Source organism: Triticum aestivum, chromosome 5B (genome assembly GCF_018294505.1).
Source record: "Triticum aestivum cultivar Chinese Spring chromosome 5B, IWGSC CS RefSeq v2.1, whole genome shotgun sequence".
NCBI classification, from domain to species: Eukaryota; Viridiplantae; Streptophyta; class Magnoliopsida; order Poales; family Poaceae; genus Triticum; species Triticum aestivum.
In genome coordinates, this window is record NC_057807.1 from 357,353,968 (window position 1) to 357,376,806 (window position 22,839).

Sequence of the window (22,839 nt, forward strand, 5' to 3'; positions counted from 1 at the left end):
TCATCGGCTTGTCCTTAGGACAATTGACGATTAGGCAACTTGCTGCACCTGGCTACTTTTGTTACTTGTTATTTGTTATCATCTTGTTATCAAACTATCCATTGAAACTATCGTACAACACTTGTAGATAATACTTTGCTGAAAATCACCTATCAATTCCTTTTGCTCCTCGTTGGATCCGATAGCTTTACTTATCGGAAGGACTAAGATTGATTCCCTATATTTGTGAGTCATCAATACACTTAAACTACATAATCAATCATTACACTCTAATAGGATACACATTGTCTTGACAATTATCTACTCTAGAACACCTGCTAAGATATTTAAGTGATCCAAAATTTGATACATAGTCATGTGTGTACGCACATACACACATAAACAAATAAGCAATTGAAAGACAGTAGAAGATGTCTTATGCATTCACCATATATTCAAAACATGACACATAGTAAATAATATTGAATTCAATAATGTTAGTTCACCTAGATCGGGATTGTGCTTCTTATTGTTTTTGAGATTTTGAATCAAGTAAAAAGTGAATGTAAAAACCATATCACTTAACCTCTTATGGGTTTTAATTGGAAGGTAGTTTGTTACCATAACTTTTTTTCTTGATGTGAATCGACATTAGGGGGCGTGTTCCTTCATTCTCCAACCTAATTGTGTGCTTATTTGGCTTCATGCATCACTATATAGAAACTCATTTATAATAGTATCTCATTAGTTGGTTGGATACTTGAGTGCACACCTCGACAACTTATATTTTAACCATGAACTTTGTACGCAAAGCGAGAGGCTAGTCACTGTAGGTCTACTATTTGACTGAACCCATGTTTGAACGATTTTTCTATTTCTTCGTTGTCTTTAGTTTGAATCCTTATTGTTGAGATATATATGCAAGTTCTATGCAATATGTTTGTGAATCGTACCATCGTCTAAAAATTATGCTACTATATGCTCGTCCTTGCATATTATGCAATAGTGCAAGTTTACACTATCCATGTGCAAGTTTTTGTCATCATTTGCCTTTTTATTATTTTATCTCTCTTTTATTTTAGGATAATATCAATTTCCTTCACAAATCCTATTTTGGGATAACATATGTTTTTTTAGTTTACATTGTTACTGAGAAGAAATAAAGTGTTTGGCATGAAAAAATAGGCAACTTGCCAACACATGATCCCATATTTGAGGTGTAGATATGGACATAGACTTGTGGTTCAAATCGTCCCGCATCAATGTATGGACATGCAAATTGCCTCTAAATGATAATAATAACTCTTACAAATTCTCACACCATATTGTTGATTAATGTAAGCGTCTATATTTAATGTTTCACCTTTTTGTCCACACTAAAGCTCATGTCATGTGCCACTCAGCTTCAGTGATCTATGATGGTGGTTAAGACTCGACAAGAGCATATGACCAATCTTGAACTACTTATGTGGAGGACTGGTAAAATGTACATAAGTTTGTACCTAGAATTTGTTCTCAATGCCGGAGATTAACCCTATTGTTTCGAGTTGTTACAATCAGATTTCTTTGTCAACTCAAGAACCGTTATGTGTTAACTCTTCCACCTGCAATCATGTGGTGTTGGTGGATAAAGTTGAATATGACAGTCATGACAATGATTCCCTCCTTTCCATATTAATTGTATTTTAGGAACAATGTATTTATAGAAAACATGTTAATGTAAGTAATGACGTGTGTCCAACCAAATGCACACCTGCATAATGTTAGATGTTGCACTGCATAGACTACAAATTTCTCGACAACTATTGTTGTCGATTTAGAAGAAAAATTGACTGGGAAGTTAAATCATGCATGTTATTTTCTCAATCAAATCATTGGATTGAATGGTTATTTACCAAAACCAACTGCGAAACATTGGAGTCGGCTGGAAGTATGAATTTAATGAGGTTATCTCTGTGAGTTATATTTCTTAGAAAACTATGCATGTTTAACCTTCCCAATGTTTCTTTATCACGGTTGATTTTGGTTATACCGGCCGAGGCGTGAAGTTGAAAATTTTCCTTTTTATAATCGGAAACACTTGCCCTCACCAAGCTGATAACGGGCGTGCGTGGATCACCTTTGCGGCCGTCCGATCCGATTTTGATCCTACGGCGAGCCGCACAACGCGAAGTGACCAGCTAGTTTGCAACATAGGCCTTGCTGCAAAATATGTTGTGCAACATGATGCTTGTTGCGGTCTGACCACACGTCCCGCCACCTTGAGTGTGTGCCACGTGCCCTTCCACACACCATTGCATCGACCAGCCCAAGCCACATTTCCTTTCCCCTCCCTTATCCTTTAGAAATTTCTCAGCCATTCTTCTCGCACCCCGTCTCTTTCATGTATCTCCATCTCCACGCTCACACTGCCACCTTCCAATCGCATAGTCCTTGCTGCAAATGGGGAGCAACCAAGTTGGAGACGCATCACAGGGCACCGCTGTTGCAAGCGAAAAACTGGGCGAGTACGCACGTTGCAAGGCTGCTCACCGGCGCTGGCTAGTGCTTCTTCACGCCATGACCCAATGCCATCATCATTCTGCAACCGATGTTGTTGTGCCAATGCTTCAATGAAACATGGATACATCCATGATTTTGGCAGCCTCCCATGATGCACAAAATCCCCGTAGATTTTGCATCCGACGTCGCCGCTGCAAGGCGGCGCCAAGGACGACGTGCCACCGCACGGAAAGATGCAATAAGGCTTTTGTTGCGGAAGGCCGAGTGCAACAAGGCTACTGTTGAAGGGATCAGAGGAAAAAATGGTTTGGAAAAAATGGCAACAAGACTCCCGTCGCGGAGATTAGAGGAAAAAATGGTTCAGAAAGACTGCAACAAGGCTTTTGTTGTAGAAGGTCGAGCACAACAAAGCTCCTTTTGTAAAAACTGGGCGACTATTTGAGGCTCCATCGAATGGGAGGTGGTGGATCTTTTCAGATTATCCCCGGCTAACCATATTGTTGCCCTTTTATAATGGACCATGATAATTGCCACACGTGTGGCACAAACACATGGCAACTCCAAGCGCTTTGTACGGCAAGTTTAGTGACGCGGTGATGACAATTTTTTCGGATAACAAGTTTCATTTTTTTCGATAACAACTTTAATTGTAAAAAACGTCAGGCTAAGTGTTTCACGACACGTGTGACACTTATCATTTGGGTTTATACCAACAAAATCTTTTTTGGGATAGAAGGGAGCTCACCGTTAGGGAACAACTATTCGAATTTCTCTGTTGCGATATTCCTTCATATTCTACATCTCGTGATGAATCAAGGGGCTTTTGAAATGCCTTCTGTGCCTCTTCACCTTGAAGAAAAGGAAGAACATTTGGAGACCACATAGGTTCACGAGATACCCATCTGCTTCCGGCAACAAATTTCTTCGCGACACTACCTTGTGATGCAACCCCCTTTCATCTTTTTCTGCTCCTACTTTACATGCGGTGCTACCCTGTGATCAACTTTCCTCCTGACCACAAGCGATCACGGACATCTCTTGTGCACGCGGCACGCCCCAATCAGGCCGCTTTCGCACCTAGTGTTTGCTGTATACGAGACGCTACGTAAGTATCATCACCAGTGTAGTAGTATGTACATCCATTCTCTCATTTCCGGCCGGCGTCCCCACAGACATGGCAGACGAGGCGGGGGCTGGCGGCGAAGCCAAGTACCCGCTCAACCCAGAGTGCTACCGCCTGCTCTGCAAGATCGGGAGCGGCGTCAGCGCCGTCGTGTACAAGGCCGCGTGCCTGCCGCTCGGCTCGGTGCCGGTGGCCATCAAGGCCATCGACCTCGAGCGTTCCCGCGCCAACCTGGAGGACGTGTGGCGGGAGGCCAAGGCCATGGCGCTCCTGTCGCACGCCAACGTCCTGCGCGCGCACTGCTCCTTCACCGTGGGCAGCCACCTGTGGGTGGTCATGCCGTTCATGGCCGCCGGCTCGCTGCACTCCATCCTGGCCCATGGCTTCCCCGACGGCCTCCCGGAGCCGTGCATCGCGGTGGTACTCAAGGAGACGCTCCGTGCGCTCTGCTACCTTCACGAGCAGGGCCGCATCCACCGCGACATCAAGGCCGGGAACCTCCTCGTCGACTCTGACGGCTCCGTCAAGCTCGCCGACTTCGGCGTGTCCGCGTCCATATACGAGACCCCGCCGCCGGCGTCGTCCTTCTCCGGGCCCTTGACACACGCCCCTCAGGTTGTTCTCAGCTCTTCTTCCTACTTCAGCGAGATGGCAGGGACGCCGTACTGGATGGCGCCGGAGGTCATCCACTCGCACGTCGGCTACGGCATCAAGGCCGACATCTGGTCGTTCGGCATCACGGCCCTCGAGCTCGCGCACGGCCGGCCGCCCCTCTCCCACCTGCCGCCGTCCAAGTCGATGCTGATGAGGATCACGAGCCGCGTCCGGATGGAGGACGCGGAGATCTCCAAGAACAAGAAGCTCTCCAAGGCGTTCAAGGCCATGGTGTCCTCCTGCCTGTGCCAAGAGCCGGCCAAGCGGCCATCGGCGGAGAAGCTTCTCCGGCACCCGTTCTTCAAAGGCTGCCGCTCCAAGGACTACCTAGTGCGCAACGTCCTCAGCATCGTGCCGAGCATCGAGGAGCGCTGCAAGGACGTCACGGGCCTCTGCGGCTGCGCCGCCGGGGGCGCGCGCTGCGTGTCGCCGTGCCACGGCCAGGCGAGCGCGAGCATCGTCAAGAACCGCCGAATGAGCGGCTGGAACTTCGGCGCGGACTGCCCGAGAAAGGAAGACGCGGACAGCTTTGAGGAGCTCGACCGGACCGAGACGGTAGCACGGCTATTCCTTCCACTCGACGACGAGGACACCGTGCCCGAGCGGGCCTGCGAAGGCGCCGGAGAAGACGGAGATAAGGGAGTAACGGAAGAACAATGTGATCGAGAAGAAAACGACGGATCGTTTGGCGTGAAAGGGGTGGTGGTGCCGCATCTGGTGACTATCTTGGGAAGCCTCGAGGTGCAGAAACGGATGCTGGCCCAAGAACTGGAAGGTGGGTGCTGCTATCACCACAACGGCAACTGCTGCCGCGAGACGACGGCCAGGGAGGAGATGCTACTCGCGTACGTGCGTCAGCTCGAGCAGAGGGTGGAGGTGCTGACCCTGGAGGTAGAGGAGGAAATCACCAGGAATGCCCACCTGGAGGAGCTTCTTCGTGGGAGGGCTGGTTGATATGAGAAACTGGAGACATTTTGCGGGTAGCCGCACAACATCAACATGTACGCGTCCATTTCGTTTGCGGATGCGTGCTCGTGTATTTGAATTGTTCCAGATGCACAATGGCATCCACGTAGCACCCAAGAAGTACCAATATGTAGGTATATAGTACTCCTATTGAACAACTTGTACTCTTGTACCATATGTACAAATCACCAGTTCACCACGGACCACAACGACCAATTGGGGTACGGATATGTAGGCAACAGGAGACCGGCTTTTCTATCATGCACGGGAGGTACCGTGCATAGCTGAGCAGTTAATGCTTTGTGTGAGATCCATGCCACTTTTCCCACTAAGATGTTTGATATTAGTATTTCTTTGTCTATACTCTCTTGTTCATTGAGTGTTGAGTCAGAGATCCTACAGATATTTCACCCAAAAAAAAGTAACAGACATGTGTGTCATCATCAAACTTGTACAGTGCACTATTCATCTACTGTCTCCTTACTTAGAAACATGCATTACAATATAAAGGTACTAAAAAAATTAAATGTTTTACCATAATGTTTTATTATGTTTCAAAAGGAAAAAATCATACTATTTCACTGTGGTTCATCCAATCATCTGTTTAGTGTCAATCCACTTAAAACTTATCGGAAACACTAACGCCACACGTGTGGGCGTTTGCATCTCGCCCACACGCGTGGATCCGCGTCCGTTTGTGGGTGCACGAATCTTGGCATGTTTATGGTGCCACGTAGGACTGTGCTAGTGTGTCGGCATTCACCCAGTCGCCCACACGTCTGTTTCACCGTACGGAGGGGCCGGTGTGTGGGCGTTTAGCATTTCGTCCACACGTCAGTTTTCACTCACGCACAAGGGCTGGTGTGTGGGCATTTGCCATCTCGCCCACACACCCGTCTCCTCTCCCACACCCAAGTTGCTAGTTGCCATGTGTTTTGCAGTGTACATGGCAACTGCCCTAGTGTGCTTGTAAGCAGATGGTAACTCTTCTTTTACCTGAACATGTCAGTTGCCATGTGTTTTGCAGGGTACATGACAACTGCCTAGTGTGCACGTAAGCAGATGGAAACTCTCTATTATCCGAGTTGCCATGCGTTTTTGTATGGTACATGGAAACTGCCCTAGCATGCACGTAAGCAGATGAAAACTCTTCTTTTTACATGGCAACTGCCCTAGCGTGCTTGTGAGCACATGGCAACTCTCTCAACTGCCTAGTGTTAGTAGGTGGCAACTCCTAAAGTTTTGAAATCATGGCAACTGCAGTAGACCAGACCATACATGGCAAATGTAGTTGTCCGACATGGCAACTGTAGTTCAGCGACGTGACAACTGCAGTTAAATGAACATGAAAGAGGGTCCAGACCATGGCAATTGCGGGGACGGTGGTGACTGTCACGCGGGGCGTGCGGGACCATAAGGTAGGAGGCCTAACGTACGGGAGTGTGGGTGTTATCTATTTTGCCCACATGCAGGCATGTGAGAGGGACCGCGAGGAACAAAAAGAGGTGTGTGGGCATTACTTGTTTTTCCCACACGTAGGAGTGTGGGCTGATCCTCTTAAACACCACACAAACTGTGTGGGCAGACCCCTTAACGCCCGCACGTGTGGGTGTTATCGGCGTCCAAACTTATTAGGTGTTATAGGTTTTTCGTGTTCTAGATTGCATCATTATGTTTCATAGAGTTTCATCATGTTTTTAAATATAAACTTTAAAACCTCTCAAAATATATTCAAAAGTGGTCTTGTTTCAAAGTCCTAATCGCAAGGAACTCAAATATGTAAGCGGATCGTAAATTGGAATTATGATTCAAAAAAATAAAATAGATTGAAGCTTTGAAATTATATGAAAAAATATGGATATGTGAGGTATTATTGTGTGTTAGGATATAGAAGAGAGCTAGTGGTCATGGCATAATCTGTGACTGATTGATGTGACACATTGCTGCATGCATCCTAATCTCCCGTGCATGGTAGAATCTCTTTTCTCGTAGGCAACAGCCGCCTCAAAAATTATTTTGCGTAAGCCGATTTTCTGGGTTATTAGGTTAAGATCGAACGGCTGACCTACTTTCTTCTTCCTTCAGCTTTTGTTTTTCTCCTACTGTTTTCTCCTCCAATAAAATCGGCTTATCCAAATTACAAATACAGTCAACTTGCATATAGCTATTGTGAGATATGTATGTGAAGCAAGTGATAGCATATCTAGCTGATTTCTTAAAAACCTTTAGCTCCTCAAAATAAGGAGTTAACAACACCTAGCCGATCCTTCAAACGTTTAGAGGAGCAAAATTTTAAGGAGTTTCCCCAAAAGGCAACCCCAACTCTCTCATTTTTACTTGACCGGTGTCATCTCTCAGGATAATTTCGGCCACTCCCCAATCTCGCCGGAGGTGCCACCTATCACCGCCACGGCCGCCCAACCTCGCGACCGTTGCCCCAGCAAGCCTCGATTTTGACAACAGTGGAACCGGAAGGCAACTCCACTACCCCCGCCGGTTCGACGTTGTTGGAATTGACCCGCGTGCCAGCGCTCGTGCCAAGGAAGAGGTTGCGAACGAAGAACTTGGTGCAGAGCGTCGTGTCATCAACAAAGGTCTACTGCAAGGCCCCGGCGGACACGGGACGCACGATCACCCTGCCATTGCTCCGGTCGGCGGCAAGCGGGCGAGGAAGCTGTCGGAGGCGATGAAGGCGCTTAGCAAGGTGGCGACGAAGAAGAAGAAGAAGGCGCCTGGTGACCCTTTGTGATCCGGTTTTGGATTGCAGATAGTCCCTTGTCTTTTCTCAGGGAGTGACCCTGGGTATCGAACCCACGGGAGGATGTGGCTCTGACAAAGATTCAAGCAAGTTATTGTTCTCACAAAATATCAAGTTTTTTGGACCTTTTTAAATGACCTTTTCAGTGTAAACAATGATAAGGAAATTGGTAGGGTATGATGACTTATATTACAAGCTTTTACTTGTGTGTGGGATCTCGTATTGATTACAACATACTTCTGGTAGACACCCGTTACGATGTGCTCACAACGTGATGAAGTGACGAATGAGTCCAAAGTACATCATGACAGGTTCATGACCTGCACCGAGAGTTAGTTGTCCAACCGTTGTCCCTTACTGCGCAGAGCTACCTCGGCTATTAAGGATTTCTCCAGACAAAAGCATTGGGTGTTTAATGATTACACCTCATATATCCCCAAGGAATTGATCCGCGCTACCGTACTAATCCTTTTTGTCACTGGTTTTCAGAATAGTGTTCCACGCATCCTCGCTTCTTACCTCCTCATTGATCAATCTCCGGGATCCCAGGAACCCGCGAGGCCTTAGAATGAGAATAAGTCAGAAGACAACTCTATTGCGAATCACACATAAAAATAACTTCAATTAAGCAAAGTCATCCAACGATCTCATGCACAAATACATAGGGTTGCAGGGCAATGCCTCAACCCATTGCCTTAAGGTTACTCGCGCATCGCGGTCAGATTGCAAGGAGAAAACATTGTAGATTACATAAATATGAATGATCGATTGATTAATAGTCTTACCCTGTTGCCGATTGTGATGCACCGATTACAAGTATGGCTAACTCGAGGGAGAATGGATATGGTGGTGATGGAGATGAGATGGTAAATGGTGATGGCTAGGGTTTATGAATGGCCTCTTGTTCCGTGATGTTCCTTTGTGCTCTCCTCCGTCGCGAATTAGGCATGGCTCCCTTTATAACATGACAACCTCAACCCATTGCCTTAAGGTTACTCGCTCATCACGGTCAGATTGCAAGGAGAAAACATTGTAGATTACATAAATATGAATGATTGGTTGATTAATAGTCTTACCCTGTTGCCGATTCTGATGCACCGTTTACAAGTATGGCTAACTCGAGGGAGAATGGATACGGTGGTGATGGAGATGAGATGGTAAATGGCGATGGCTAGGGTTTATGAATGGCCTCTTGTGCCGTGATGTTCCTTTGTGCTCTCCTCCGTCGCGAATTAGGCATGGCTCCCTTTATAACATGTGATCAGATGGACGTCAAGGTGCTCCTGACGACTAGAACGACCGGTGGCAAGAGTGACCGCGGTCGTACCATACATCGTCAATCACTCGATTGCCCTTGGTGTGCCCCTAGTTGACTTGGCTTGGTTCCTACACTTCGTATTTCAGTGTATATGAGGATTTTCTTTCCTCTTTTTGTCCATTTCCTGTAGAAACACATTTAACAAAGGGATTTTGCAATTTCTTGCATTCATAAGTCATTACTTGCAATACCGAAGTGATTCTCTATGAAAATCTAGGATTCTCAGGTTCAAACAATGGTGGAATGATTGCAGAAATATCACTCATCAACCTCCCCTAGCTTGATCGTCCTCGAGTAAGAAACAAAATTAATGGTAAGGAACTCATTTGTCTGAACCGAAATAACGAGAGGTTTTGGTTCACTTATGATCGGTACGCCCAGATAGCCCTCTGAATTCTTCACCTAAAAATATTGTATAGCTATAGTGGTGGCATGGTTATTTTGCAATCTTAGTTAAGGCAAGGTAGTCAACACAAAATTTTCATAAGTTTAGACAAAATAATCAACTTGCACTTATTTTATTTGAATGAAGCCATGGTCTCCTCCATGCGCGCCGACCCAAAGGTCCCGGAAGACCACCTCGTCATCAAGGCCGGCACGCCCGAGGAAACCCTAGTGTGGTTGAAAGCGGAGAACAAGTGTGGTCTTGAATATTTTCATCTTGTTAGGGCCGACTACAACATCGAGCTCATCGACAACGACATCTTGCAAACTGCATTGGAATTTGTGCCCTCTGATGTCGGTTTCTTCGATAGAGTCTAGCTCATGGAGAGGGGTGCGACTTTCTTGAAGGCCCGGGCCAGCTTCGGTGGCTCAAGCTACTCCGCCTTTAAGGCCACCGGGAGGGTGGACTATGCCATCGAGACCATTTTGGCTAAGTTGAAGGCAAAGTTCATTGTCGGCACCTCCGGATCCTTGCCCGTCGAGGCAGGGCACATTAGTATGAGGAAGGCACCCACGATGTGGAGGCCTCGGGTTCTTCTCAAGGGAAGGAGCTCATCATTGTCTCCGACGACAAGTAGTTAGCTCATTTTAGAAAATTTATCCGTAGTATTCTAGACAATTAGAAGGTACTTGTAGCTACTTAAGCCCTCCTTCTATGCCATCTTTTGTTGATTATGCATTGCTCTCTTTAACTATAAGACCTCTATTGTCGAATCATGGATATTATGTGTTCAATGGGGCAGATGGCTCTATGAACAATATGGATTGTCTGGTTCAATGTTCCTTCAGGCAATGCCATTATATTTTCTGTCTGGTTGTAAGCATGCTGAATTGAACAAATAATGGAAATCTTAAACTATTTTGATATGCGTTATTCCATATGAACTATTTTGGTATATTAGTTTGCTAAGTCTTCATAATGAAGATATTATTGATAGTCTACTAATTCTCGTTTCTCAACATGCATGTACTTCTTGCAGGTTCACAATGGGAGATGCTGCTCTTTACCATCGAGGTTAGCTTCATCTTTCTATGGCTTATTGTATATTATTGTACAATTTCCAAGTAGCCTTGTAATGTTTAAAATCTCGTGCATGTAGGTTCATATGACATGGTATAGATCCACATTTCGACCCTTTTATGTATATGGGGCAATGAGATATTCTTGATACAGGGTTAAGTGAAGAAACTAAAAAAGATTGTTAGGATAAACAGATGGGCAATCAAAATCAAACTCTTTGTGCGTTATCCAAGACAACAGCGAATTTCAAGATGGTATGAACTATAGACTTTCTCCATTCACAACGTCTCTGCAGACCACAATACTGAATATCTGAATATTCATGTTTTAGTGGTTTTCAAAGCTGTTCAATGAGGAATACCTCCCAAACTACATGATTCATGATGAGGAAAGAAAATTGAAGTATCCCACCAAGACAACCATGATGAAGAACTTGATATCTTCCTCGATGATGAAGGATGAGCGGGTAGTCATCACAAGGGGTTGGACAAAGGTTGTTGAATCCTTCCACATGAACAAAGGCACAATATAGTTATTTCGCTTGTTCAACAACTAGAACGACCCAAATGTCTTTCACCTCGCTCTTCATCGTCCCTAAAGTTGTTGTAGCTAAGTGTTTAGTGCCAAATTGGTGCTATTTGTTGTATTTTGATCCTTTCACTTAGTTTGATGCTCGTAATTATTGAACATATGTTGTATAGAAAATTCAACCCTAGCCCCCACTTGTATAGAAAATGCAACCCTAGCCCCCACGTCGCCCCTGCCGCGGGCGACACGGGCGGCGCCGCCACCTCCTGCCGGTAGACCTCCCCCTCCTCCCCTTCCCCGCCGCCGAGACAAAGCCTCTCGCGGTGGTTGGTGGCGGGGGGCCTTCTCCCCTCCTCGCGTCCGTGGCCTGCGGGGGCAGCCAGGCCAGGTGGAGGCGCCAGGGCGCGCGGATCCTGGCGACGATCTTGACGGCGGCGGGCCCGATGGCGCGGCTGCAGATGGGTCGATGCCTAGCTGTGTGGCGGCTGCGTGCGGGTCTCCTCGTGGCAGCGTCCTTCGCCGGTGGCGGGGTGGCACGTGCGCGGCATTCGATGAGGGATGGGGATGTGGCCACGGCGGCTTCCCGTGCGACACGGAAATCATCTAATACGTAGTGAAGAGGTTGCGGTGTGTGCCCTCGGGGAAGATGGATATCCTCGCCCGATCCGTCGGTGGCATGGCGGTGGAGTCGCAGTGGCCGGCGGCTCGACAGGTCGGCAGTGGCGGAACAAGGCCGGTGGCAGCAGCGATGTTCTGTCTGGATCCTAGGGCGGCGACCCTGGATGGTGGCGGCGGGTGAAGCTCGGGCTTCCCAAAGTGGCATGGTGTGGTGCAGTCCCTGTCCAAGGCGGATCTGTGATGGCGAACTGATTGCGGATTGGTTCAGACCAGAGACAGTGACGAGCGCGCGGGATCCATCTTGGCAGCTCTCGCGGTTTGGCGAGGTGGGGGTGGGAGCACTCCTCCCAGACTCCAGTAGTGGCACACTCTGGCAGTGGCTGGTGCGCCAAGGCTGCTACGGTGGCACTGCTGTTGCGGTAGGTCGTCGGATCTAGGTGGCTAGATCTGGGGCTTTGAAGGCGGTCAAGACGGTGCACAGGTTGTCGGTGGATTCCTTGGGACGGATCCAGGTGAAAACCTGGTATTCGGTCATTGGCCGGAGCCGGTGATGACAATGCCCTTATCATCGTTTCCTTCATGAAGGCATCATCGAGGTGAAACTACCAACCCCACCCAATACCTCCGGGGGAAACCGTAGATCAGTTGATCGGATGACGACGGCATTCATGTGTCGTTACCCCCTTGGGGGGCATTCTTGGAGATGCACTCGGCCTTGAGGGACCAGCGGTTGGCTTCCTCGGTGGAGTGGTGTTTCTTTCTACATATTCATGGCGGAGGTTCTTGGCGGCATGGAGCAGCGGAGGCTTGGCGTCAGATGTGTGGCGATGCACACGCGCAGGAGGTCGACGTTCTCTGGCGTCGTGGTGGCGTCGGCAGCAGCTAGACTGGGCAAGGTAGATGCAACAGTACAGCTCTGAAGATGGATTGGTGGCAGGTGGCTGCGGCGGCCACATACCCGGCAAGCGTCCTGGTTGAGGAGCACGCCGGACTGTTTGGTACCCATACCCGGCAGACGTCCTGGTTGGGACCTCAGGTCTTAGATGCTTAGGTTTGGCTGCGAGGTCTGTTTGGTATTAGGCCCAGACTATCAACAAATCAGAATGCAAATCAGATAGCAATGGGGATCATAGCTCTCACATCCAACTTTGTAAATGCATCATCTCCAAAGGCCACGATGAAAAAGGGGGGTTGGTACTGCCCTCCTAGGGATTTTTTAAAACTTAATGTTGAAGCCTCTTTTGATCATGATATGTTGAAGGGTACGATGGGGGCAGTTTTAAGAGACCACAAAGGTAGGTTCATTGCAGGAGGAAATGGAAAGATTGACTATTGTGCGGATGTTTTGATGGTTGAAGCTTTAGCTCTCAAGTTTGGCCTAACAATGGCGCAAAGGGCGGGGTGTAACCGCCTAATCATCAACTCAGACAACATGGAGGTGGTTGAGACCATGCAGGAAGGAGGACAATCAACAGGAGCGGCGGCGGCAGTTTTTGAGGATTGTTACCACTATGCCTGTGATTTTGTCACGACTAGATTCGAATATTGTAATAGAGAGGCAAATAAAGTAGCTCATGAACTTGCTAGATTAGCTAGATTTTCTTCGACTTCCGACTGGTTTGAGGAACCTCCAAATGAAATTGTAATGATCCTCACAAACGATGTACTGGTTATTTCAAATGAATAAAGTTTCCTTTTAAACCAAAAAAAAAAGGCCCAGAGTATCAATATCCCTTCATCAATTAGATAGCAGTAGCGACAGTTTGTTGCCTAGACAGTGGCTTCAGTCTTGCTGTTGTATGACTTTGTAAGGTCTTGTGTGAATAATTAATAAAATGGTTGAATGCATCGTCCAGATGCAGAGGCCGGGGATCCTCCTTCATTTCTAAAAAAAAATGTTTGTTGATATATGTGAAATACATTCAGTTCTACCTGCATTCAAATTGACATGCATTTTCTGGTGTATTAGCTATTGCAGTAATTAAATTATATATAGAATCTAATACCCTAGTGTTGGACATAACATTGCACACGGTTCTTGACGAAAAGTCGTCAGCCTTGAACTCTAACATCGCACATGCTTCGTTTAAAACAGCTCGACGATGATAGCCAACTTCATCGCACACATCCGTACAAAGATAATTGTGTGCTAGTGGTTTCCACATTACACACAATTAGTTTTGAAAAACTGTATTCGAACTACAACAACATCGTCAAAAATTGATATCTGATAATTGTCTGCAATGCATCATGTAGGTACAGCGTTGGTGGTCGCATGCGGTGCCTTGGGTGCTCGCTGACAGCTCAAATGGAATTTTCATCTATTGCAAGGGGAACGGTCATAGTAAGAAGGTGTTCGTGGTGCTAGCAGCAACATACGACATTGATGAGTAAGGGGTGCACCAGTGATTCCCCTGCACCAGTGATTCCCCGCAGGCTCTAGCATTGTAGCGGTTCTAATAATATGGTGAATGATGCAATATGACCCGTGCCGGTGTGGAATGGCAGTGGTCAGTTTTACACCGAGACATGAATGAACCCCTAAAGCCAGTGGCAATGGTCTAAGGTGGAAAGATGTCCCACCAATCTGTTTGTACCCTTCTGTTTTGGCATGGAGTGCTAGCGGATGTGACAATCGAATGATCTGTCATTGATATATTGATTAGAACACGCTTCAAGTTCGGACGGAAACTCTTATATTGACCTTTATTGGTCGGACTCAACCGCGACGAATTTGCGTTGTTACCTTGTTGAAAACAGTGTCTACTTGCTATTGTGTCGATATTCGTTGCTAGTCTCGACAACTAGGATGAGAACCTTTGTCCAGACTATGACAACGATAGCACTAAGACATTTATCTCTTCTTGAAAGTGTTGTTCGCCGTGATTGACTTTATTTTATATTTTATTTAATAATTAATATAAGTGGCAATGTGCATCACAATAATACAAAAGTCAGGGATTCTAACCATCTGTACAAATCCAAAAGAAAAAAAAAATCACTTGCTCCCTCCATCGATCGTTGACGACAGGGCAGATCTCTTCTTGAGACACCATTTCTTGGACATCACAAACCAAGCCCTCTCATTTCAAGACTTTGAAACAATCCTACCACCATCACAAGAACGTACGGCGCGATGAGAAGTTACTCTTTTCGATCCGTATTAATTGTCGCTGATATAGTATAAAGTTGTACTAGATCAGCCGCAATTAATATGGATGGAACGGGGTACTAAAATTCTGTACAAGTTTCGCCATCCTCTTCCTCTTCCTCGAATAACAATTCCAAGACTGAACCAAGCAAAGATCCGCGGCCGTTCTCAAAACGTGCTCATATCTTCATGTTGGCGTACATGATGAGCTGGAGCTCCTTGACGCAGTCCTGCATGGCCGGCCGGCCGGCGCTCTCGAAGCAGACGCAGCGCGCGGCGAGACCCGCGAACATGGACACCGACTCCAACGTGTACGACCCCTTCCCCATGTCCCGGTCCACCACCTTGCGCAGCTTCTTCCGGTCGCCCACCATCTGGTGTATCTGCAGAGCACGAGCCGGGCAGACAGAATCAGCCGAGGGTCAGCAGAGTGGGGACGCCGGGGAGTGCCGGACGATGCCGGTGCGGCAGCCGGCTGAGAGGGAGAGAGGAAGTACCTTGACGATGAGGTTCTGGTCCTGAGGCCCCTGGCTGAGATCGATGGCGCGGCGGCCGGTGAGCAGCTCCAGGAGGACGACGCCGAACGCGTACACGTCGCTCTGCAGCGTCAGCTTCCCCGTCTGCATGCGAGATGGAATCCTCATTACTCATTAGTGCAACCAAGAACCCGACCAGCACGGCGGATTCTGCAGAAATGGTGCGAGGGCCGTGGCCATTACCAGCGCGTACTCAGGATCGAAGTAGCCGAAGGTGCCCAGCACCCTGGTGGTGGCGTACAGGTCCAGGTCCTGCGGCATCAGCTTGGCCAGCCCGAAGTCCGAGATCTTGGCCTCGAAGTGGTCCGAGAGGAGGATGTTGCTCGACTTGAAGTCCCGGTGGACGACGGGGACGCCGACGGCGGTGGTGGAGTGCAGGTACGCGAGCCCCCTGGCGGCGCCCAGCGCGATCCGCAGCCGTTGCCCCCACCCCATCCTCACCTCGCCGTGGATGCCGTTGAGGACGTCCTGCAGGTTGCCCTTGGGCATGAACTCGTAGACCACGAACCGGTGCTTCCCGTCGGCGCAGTAGCCGATCAGCGTCACCAGGTTGGGGTGGTCCAGCCTGCTCAGGATGTCGATCTCCACCCGGAACTCCCGCTCGCCGTCCGCCTGCTTCGCCGTCGGCAGGTCCATCTTCTTGATGGCCACAATCTTCATCCATTCACAACAACAAGACATTAGTTGGACTGAAACCAGGTACCGAGGTAGGTGCTGACAGATTTACAAACTGGAAGGGGGAATAAAACATCGCATTCAGTACTACTAATGACATACTCCTTGATCAAAGGTATTTATTGGTGTATCTATGCTAGTCAAACTGGAAGGGGGAATAAAACATCATTGGAATTTATTGGTGTTTGATCGTATTTGACTGGTGGTTGGCAGATGCTTTTCTTGACATGGATGCCAGGAGCAAATGTCACACCACTCTGATCTGGGCTGTCTGCCGGACGTGATTATCACGTTCAGGTCAGGCGCGTGTGTCCTACTGACAAATGCATAGAACCAAAGAGGAAGTTCTCTTCCCAACAGAATCATTGGTGCTAAATACTAATATAATCTGAAAAACACATGTAAAAAGCTAAATGACAAAACACCACAATCTTCTGAAAATCTTTGGAAATATTCAGACCCTGCCCATACATTCAGTAACCTGAATTCCGAAAACTGTAGCTAGGTGACAAAAACAACACCATCTTCTGAATCTGAAAGTAAGAGCCGTACGTATTTCGTGTGGAAACTGAACTTACCTGCCCGTCTTTGAGCACGCCCCTGTAAACCCGGCCGAAGCCGCCCTTGCCGATGAGGTTCTTGTCGCTGAACATGCCGGTGGCCTCCTCCATCTCCTTGAGGGTGAACACCATGGAGCAGCTGCGCTTCTTCGGCGGGGGCAGCGGCAGCGGCGCGCCTTGCTCCTTCACCTGCCACAGCTCGGCTGTCTTGTACACCCCTGCAGAAGCAGAAATCAGATGATCAAATTCCTCATGGCAAACCTTAAATATTGCACTGAAGAAACAGATAAGCATACAGTGAAAAATGACTCTGCCGACAACAGAGTGAGACGGAAACAGAGGACTGCACTCACAAGGATTCAACTGGTCAAGCGATTTGCTTCTCCTCCTCTTGTTCCATGTGGATACTATGTTGTTGAACATCTTGAGATTACTGTCCGAGGCTTTCTGCGGTCTGCGCCTTCGTCGTTGTCGTCACAACTTTTTTCCTTGTAATCAAAAGTATCTAATTCCAATATACCTTTCCTTGATCAAAGGTTCAAAGATATTCCTTGCTCCAGTCAGCCCAAGGCACACAGTCTCCCCTGCACCTCCTTTGTAACAAAAGGCGCATGTGCTGGAAGAATGGCTGCCACTGCAAGTATCAGAAATCCAGAACCAGTCAGACAAATCAATCCCAGCGCCACCTAAAAGCAAAGCACATGATGAACAGGACAAGCAAAACACTGGGGACAAGGCTGAACCTGAACCGGCTGAGAAACGAGAATGCACTGCGCGGTGGAGCGGCGAGGCTTCGTCGGACGGTACGGAAGAGATGAAGAGGACAGAAGGGTGAGAGGACAAGACTAAGGAATGCGTGCAGTACAGGCGGGATTCAGAGATAAGAAGCTAGGGGATGGGCTGATCTCTTGGGAGCTACGTAGCTAGGAGGAGACGCGCCACCTAAAGGCTCCTACTAGCGTTGGCAAAGAAGTAAAGGAATAGGCAGCAAGCATGCTTGGACTAGCAAAGCGTGTGGAGGAGGAGGGTGCTTATGTGCCAAGAAATGCCCGAATCCAAATGGATGATGTGTTGATGCAGCAGCAGCAGCAGCAGCAGCGTGTGCATCAGTGATCACTGGCCGATCAGTAGTGTGAGATTGCGATCAACTTTGCCGGCGAAGGCGAAAGCCGGGGAGGGAGGGAGAGCTGGGTGTCAGTTGTTTCTTGCAGTTTGGTGGATTGGAAGGAGGGTTCATTGGTTAATGGTTGGTGCATTGCAAAGAGGAAATGGTTGAGCAGAACTTGGAGGGATGGTGAGTGATTGGGACATCGGGGACGAAGAATCGGAAGGGCCTGATGGCGACCAGGGACTGAGGAGGAGCGAGCGGTGGTAGAGGTGGCGGTGGTTGCGATGTAGCCGTTGTCAAAGAAGCTTTCTCTCTTCTGAACTCGTAGAAATCTTCATTTGTGTGTGTGTGTATAATATTCAGCATGATCTCATAACTCATGTAAGTCCGTGGAAGCATTGCAACCCAACTGGTTGTTATGCACTTTTGAGTTTCGGTTAAAGCGGAAATTAATCTGATCTCAATCCTTGGCTTGATTTTGACGCGGTGAAACGACGGTTGGAGAGGGAGAAGTAAGTGTGCTGCTTAAGCATTTTTCATGCGCGATTTTGCTGATGGCAACGTGTTGTGGGGCGTTATAGGTGAGAGGTTGGTGGCTGCCTGCCGAGGCTTCAGCGACAAATCACCAAACTTGCCACTTATCAGAAAACTGTCGACAGCAAAAACCAGAGGATTAGGCTAGTCAAGGTGAAACAATTGTGGTTTGGTCCTGATCTTTACATGGAAGTGCATAGGGTCGGAACAGCCTAGTGGCTCTGACGTACTGATCGGTTGATGAGGTTAGGTTTGGATCTACCGATCTAGCGGGATGAGTTGGAGCAACCATATATTTTTAGCCACTTATCCCAAATCCGGCTAGCCTGATGCGCATAGTTTTTTTTAACACGGTACTATCGAAGTTGTTCACATACATGAGCATATACTCACATTTATGAACGCACACACGCATATCTAGCCCTAGGAGCGCCTCCGAGAGGCTGAGCTGACATGCCATCTTGAAATAAATCCAGGAATAATGCGAGCCCTGGTGAGCTGGGATATCACTGTCCTCCTAGTCATCCAACCATAGGTTAGTTCGCCTGATGTGCAGAGTTAGGCACGCGTGAAGGCTACCTAGGAGAAACTATGTATCATTTTAGTTTTTTTCTGGAGCTAACTATTTGTTTGATTAAAGAAATATAGAGAGCTGAGTCCGGTTTTTATTAGATAAGGAGGTTGAACCTTGGTCTCTGCATCAAAGGATCCACAGAACTATTTTGTATTAAATAGTAGTTCAACAAAGTCTTACAAATACAATATAAAACGTTGATCCATTGAAGCCATTTTACAAGTGCCGCCATACCTATAAGCTTGACGATGACGGTGACCATAATCATGGTCGCTTATTATGATTTTACACGTAGACACATTGCCTAAAACGAGAGCACCGATCCAGCAGACCCTTAGCGCACATCGCATGTGCTCGCTCTAGAAGTCGCCACCGCCATCTTCCACGAACCCATATTCACGACAGGAATCAGTGCATAAACCTTGGTAGGTCTATCGTCAACGCCACCATGATGCCAAACAATGCTACCATTCTGTGTGTATCCATCAACATGAGTCCATCGCCGAGACCTCGCAGCGCCACGTCGCTGGGAACCGCCGTCTTCGACTCGGAAGAAACCACTGAAAGGATCGAGATGGACCTAGAGGGGGGGGTGAATAGGTACAACTACAAATTTTAATTGTTACTTAGCAATTTTAGGCAATAGTGTGGAATATGACGGTGAGCCTAACAATTGCAAATGAGTATTAAATACTAAGCAAGTAACCCAAGCACTTAAGTAAGCAAGCACAATATGATGTAAGTAAGTGCAAAGAGACAAGTAACCACAAGTAGAGAGTTAGGGTTAGGAATAACCGCAACTCCGGGAGACAAGGATGTATGCCGATGTTCACTTCCTTGGAGGGAAGCTAGTCACCGTTAGAGAGGTGGATGTTACCACAAAAGCACACCAACGCCACGAAGGCTCACCCTATTCTCCCTTTGGGACAACACCACGGAGGCGTTTCTCAACCACTAGTGGTAGATCTTGGGGTGATCTCCAAACCCTTACAAACTTTTTCCGGGGAAATCACAACGGTTGATTCCTCTCCGAAAGACTCCTACCGCCTAGGAGTCTCCAACCTCCAAGAGTAATAAGAACGTTGGGAATAAGCTCAAAACTTGCTCAAATCACGAATTCCTTTGGTGCAAAGAAGGGGAAGGAGTGGATCTATCACTTGATTGGAGAACTTCTCTCAAATGCTCCTAGAACACTTGGGAATCTAGAATTTGGTGTAGGTGAATGAGAGAGAGAGAGTGAGGAGTGTTCTTGGTAGGCTCAAAGTGAATGGTCAACCTTATCCCGTGGAAGGGAAAGCCATATATATAGTGGGTGAGGAAAGGTGACCGTTTGGGATACATAAGTGCATAGGATTGATCGGACGTCCGGAGAACATCGGACGTCCGGAGGCACAAATAGGTCCGGACGTCCGACAGCCATCGGACGACCGGCCGCTGTGAACCTGTGAGCCACGACCCAGAACATAGGACACGGACATCCGGGACGGGCCGGACATCCGGAGCCCGGACGACCGAAGAGTCCGGAAATCCGTAAAAATGGTTCTGTTGTGAAAGTACCAAACGTCCGGAGAGTTCCGGACATCCGTAAAAACCATTCTATAAAGGAACACCGGACGACCGGAGGGAGCCGGACGTCCGGGCAGCTGAGAGGGACCGGACGTCCGGAGGCAAAGTATAGGAACAGTGGATTTTGAGCAAGTTTTTCACTAGATCCAACGATCCCTCTTAATAGTGCGGGATCCCTATACTCAAGAACAAACCATAAACAAAGTCAATGTCTTGTATCTCCATTCTTGAGTTATATGCTTTTTGTCCCTAGTCATGATCCATGCACACGGTCTTTGAGACATAATCCTGAGATATACTTGATAAACATGATTAGTCCCTAGCATATGTGTTGTCATCAACATCAAAATATGATTAAGGGCATGATTGCACTTTCAATCTCCCCCTTTTTGGTAGTTGATGACAAATCATATGCATACTCATAATATTAATCGAAAGTATTTGTTGTGGATCTCAATAACAATAATCAAGAATGAGCAACGAGTGAGCTCCCCCTCAAAGTGATACCATAGATACTAAAACATGACGAGGGATCCCCCTCAAAGTGATTCCCAATATAACCAAATCTCATACACAAGATAATCAAGAATTAAACTTCATATAGATTCATCACATATAGATTCTCCAAATCTCAGTCTCGACAAACTCATAACATAGGTTCAATACAAGCTAAAACACAATCATAACAATAAGTTCGATTACATAATGAGCTAGAAAAACATGCATATAAAGCCTACTCCCCCTTGGCATCAAATATCCAAAAATAAAGAATGGGGGGAAACATAACAGCATCAGAGATCATCATCATCATGAGCACCACTGCCACCAGCCTCGTCGAAGAAATCAGCCCACTCAGGACCCAGGGGAAACCAAAGTCAGAAGGGGCTCTTCAGGAAGACGCTCATCGTCACTCACATCATACACTCCGGAGTCTCTCAGACGAGCCTTCAGAGCATTCTTGGAAGTTACCATGCGAGTGACAACATCGTGGTGTTGGGAGCAATGGAAGGTGAACATCTTCATCATGGCAGAGTGAGCCTTCCCAAGAAAATGAGCAATGCGCCCAAAAGGTGCAGAACTGGAAGGAGAATGGGCAGCATGAGAAGGAACACTAGCGGCGGTGCAACGAACAGTAGCGGTAGGAGGAGGAACATGATCAGCCGCCATGTGAGCGGGAATGACCCATCGCTCATGCACATGAGTGCGGACAATGGGAAAAGGAGCTACGCTCTCGATAAAAGCCTGAATAAAGGGGGCATGAGGAAAAGCCCTCTTGTGCTGGAAGCTAGCAAGGTGGATCATGCCATAGAAAGTGTGGAACATTTATCTTCCCTTTAGGAGATGCAAAGAGGCGATGCATGAGATCAATGCAATAGCTGCTGCAGCAGCCTTTGTCACCCATCTTGGAATAGATGGTGCGGATGATACACTGATAAATGATGTTGAATGGGAAGCGCCAAATGGAGACTTGGTTTAGACCCTTTTGCTTTTCAATGTCGGCCAAAGTTGATATAGGTCTTATAAGATCCGCACAGACCTCAATGCCCTTGGGCCTATGGTTGGGATCATCCTTGTGGATTTTGAACCCAGTGTCAGGAAATCCAAGGGCAGTGACAAATTGAGCATAAGATGTTGTGAGTGCGGTGTCTGAGGTCATCCATGTGACAGTGTTATCAGGAGCAAAATAACATGTGGCATAGAATTGATGAATGGCAGCGTGGTTAAAATCATGTTGAAATGCAAATGGAGCAGCTAGGTTGGAAGACTCAATGAGCTCAATAGCTCCCAGATATTTATCCGGATGAGTGCGAATATGCTCAAGATCAATGCAGACATGGAGTGACAAGCCTTTAGGAATGACAATCGTGGTGAAGATGTCGGCTTGGACATTAGTGCGAAAGCGACTATCCTGAGAATCCCTAACACACTACAAAAAAAAATACACTTCCGTGATAATACGTGTTTGTCATAGTAGGTCGCATTTTTTGTCATGCATGTACATCCATGACAAATTTATGACAGAATCAAGATAGTCATACTTGTGCTGTCATAGAAGTGTTCGATGACATTACCAAAATTATCATCACGGAAGTGTCCACTTCCATGACGATAAATCGCGCGTCACAGAAGTGCTTTCGTCAAGGGTGACCGACACGTGGCATCCACCGTAACGGAACGCCGTTAAGCTATCAGGTCGGGTTTTGGATCTGATAACCCGTTAACA

At 47.3% G+C, this 22,839-nt stretch overlaps 2 protein-coding genes across 2 annotated transcripts; one reads left to right on the top strand and one right to left on the bottom strand.

The window, feature by feature from the left end:
- The first annotated feature begins 3,633 nt into the window (after positions 1-3,633).
- LOC123116125 (serine/threonine-protein kinase BLUS1) lies at positions 3,634-5,527 on the top strand. Its single transcript, XM_044537129.1, has one exon. The coding sequence runs from the start codon at positions 3,656-3,658 to the stop codon at positions 5,210-5,212; it is 1,557 nt and encodes a 518-aa protein (XP_044393064.1). The 5' UTR covers positions 3,634-3,655; the 3' UTR covers positions 5,213-5,527.
- A 9,248-nt stretch (positions 5,528-14,775) lies between these two features.
- On the bottom strand, positions 14,776-18,206 carry LOC123111840 (probable serine/threonine-protein kinase PBL28). Its single transcript, XM_044532718.1, has 6 exons — positions 17,577-18,206; positions 17,187-17,467; positions 16,852-17,051; positions 15,782-16,252; positions 15,560-15,682; positions 14,776-15,445 (listed from the first exon to the last, which is right to left on the bottom strand). Exons 2-6 carry the CDS (start codon positions 17,254-17,256, stop codon positions 15,242-15,244), a joined length of 1,068 nt encoding a protein of 355 aa, XP_044388653.1. The 5' UTR covers positions 17,257-17,467; positions 17,577-18,206; the 3' UTR covers positions 14,776-15,241.
- Positions 18,207-22,839: the final 4,633 nt, after the last annotated feature.

Coding starts and splice junctions, on each gene's coding strand:
- LOC123116125 (XM_044537129.1), top strand. CDS start 3,656: ATGGCAGACGAGGCGGGGGCTGGCGGCGAAGCCAAGTACCCGCTCAAC.
- LOC123111840 (XM_044532718.1), bottom strand. CDS start 17,256: ATGTTCAACAACATAGTATCCACATGGAACAAGAGGAGGAGAAGCAAA. Junction 16,253..16,851: donor GCGTGCTCAAAGACGGGCAG/GTAAGTTCAGTT, acceptor GAATGGATGAAG/ATTGTGGCCATCAAGAAGAT. Junction 15,446..15,559: donor ACCAGAACCTCATCGTCAAG/GTACTTCCTCTC, acceptor CGTGCTCTGCAG/ATACACCAGATGGTGGGCGA.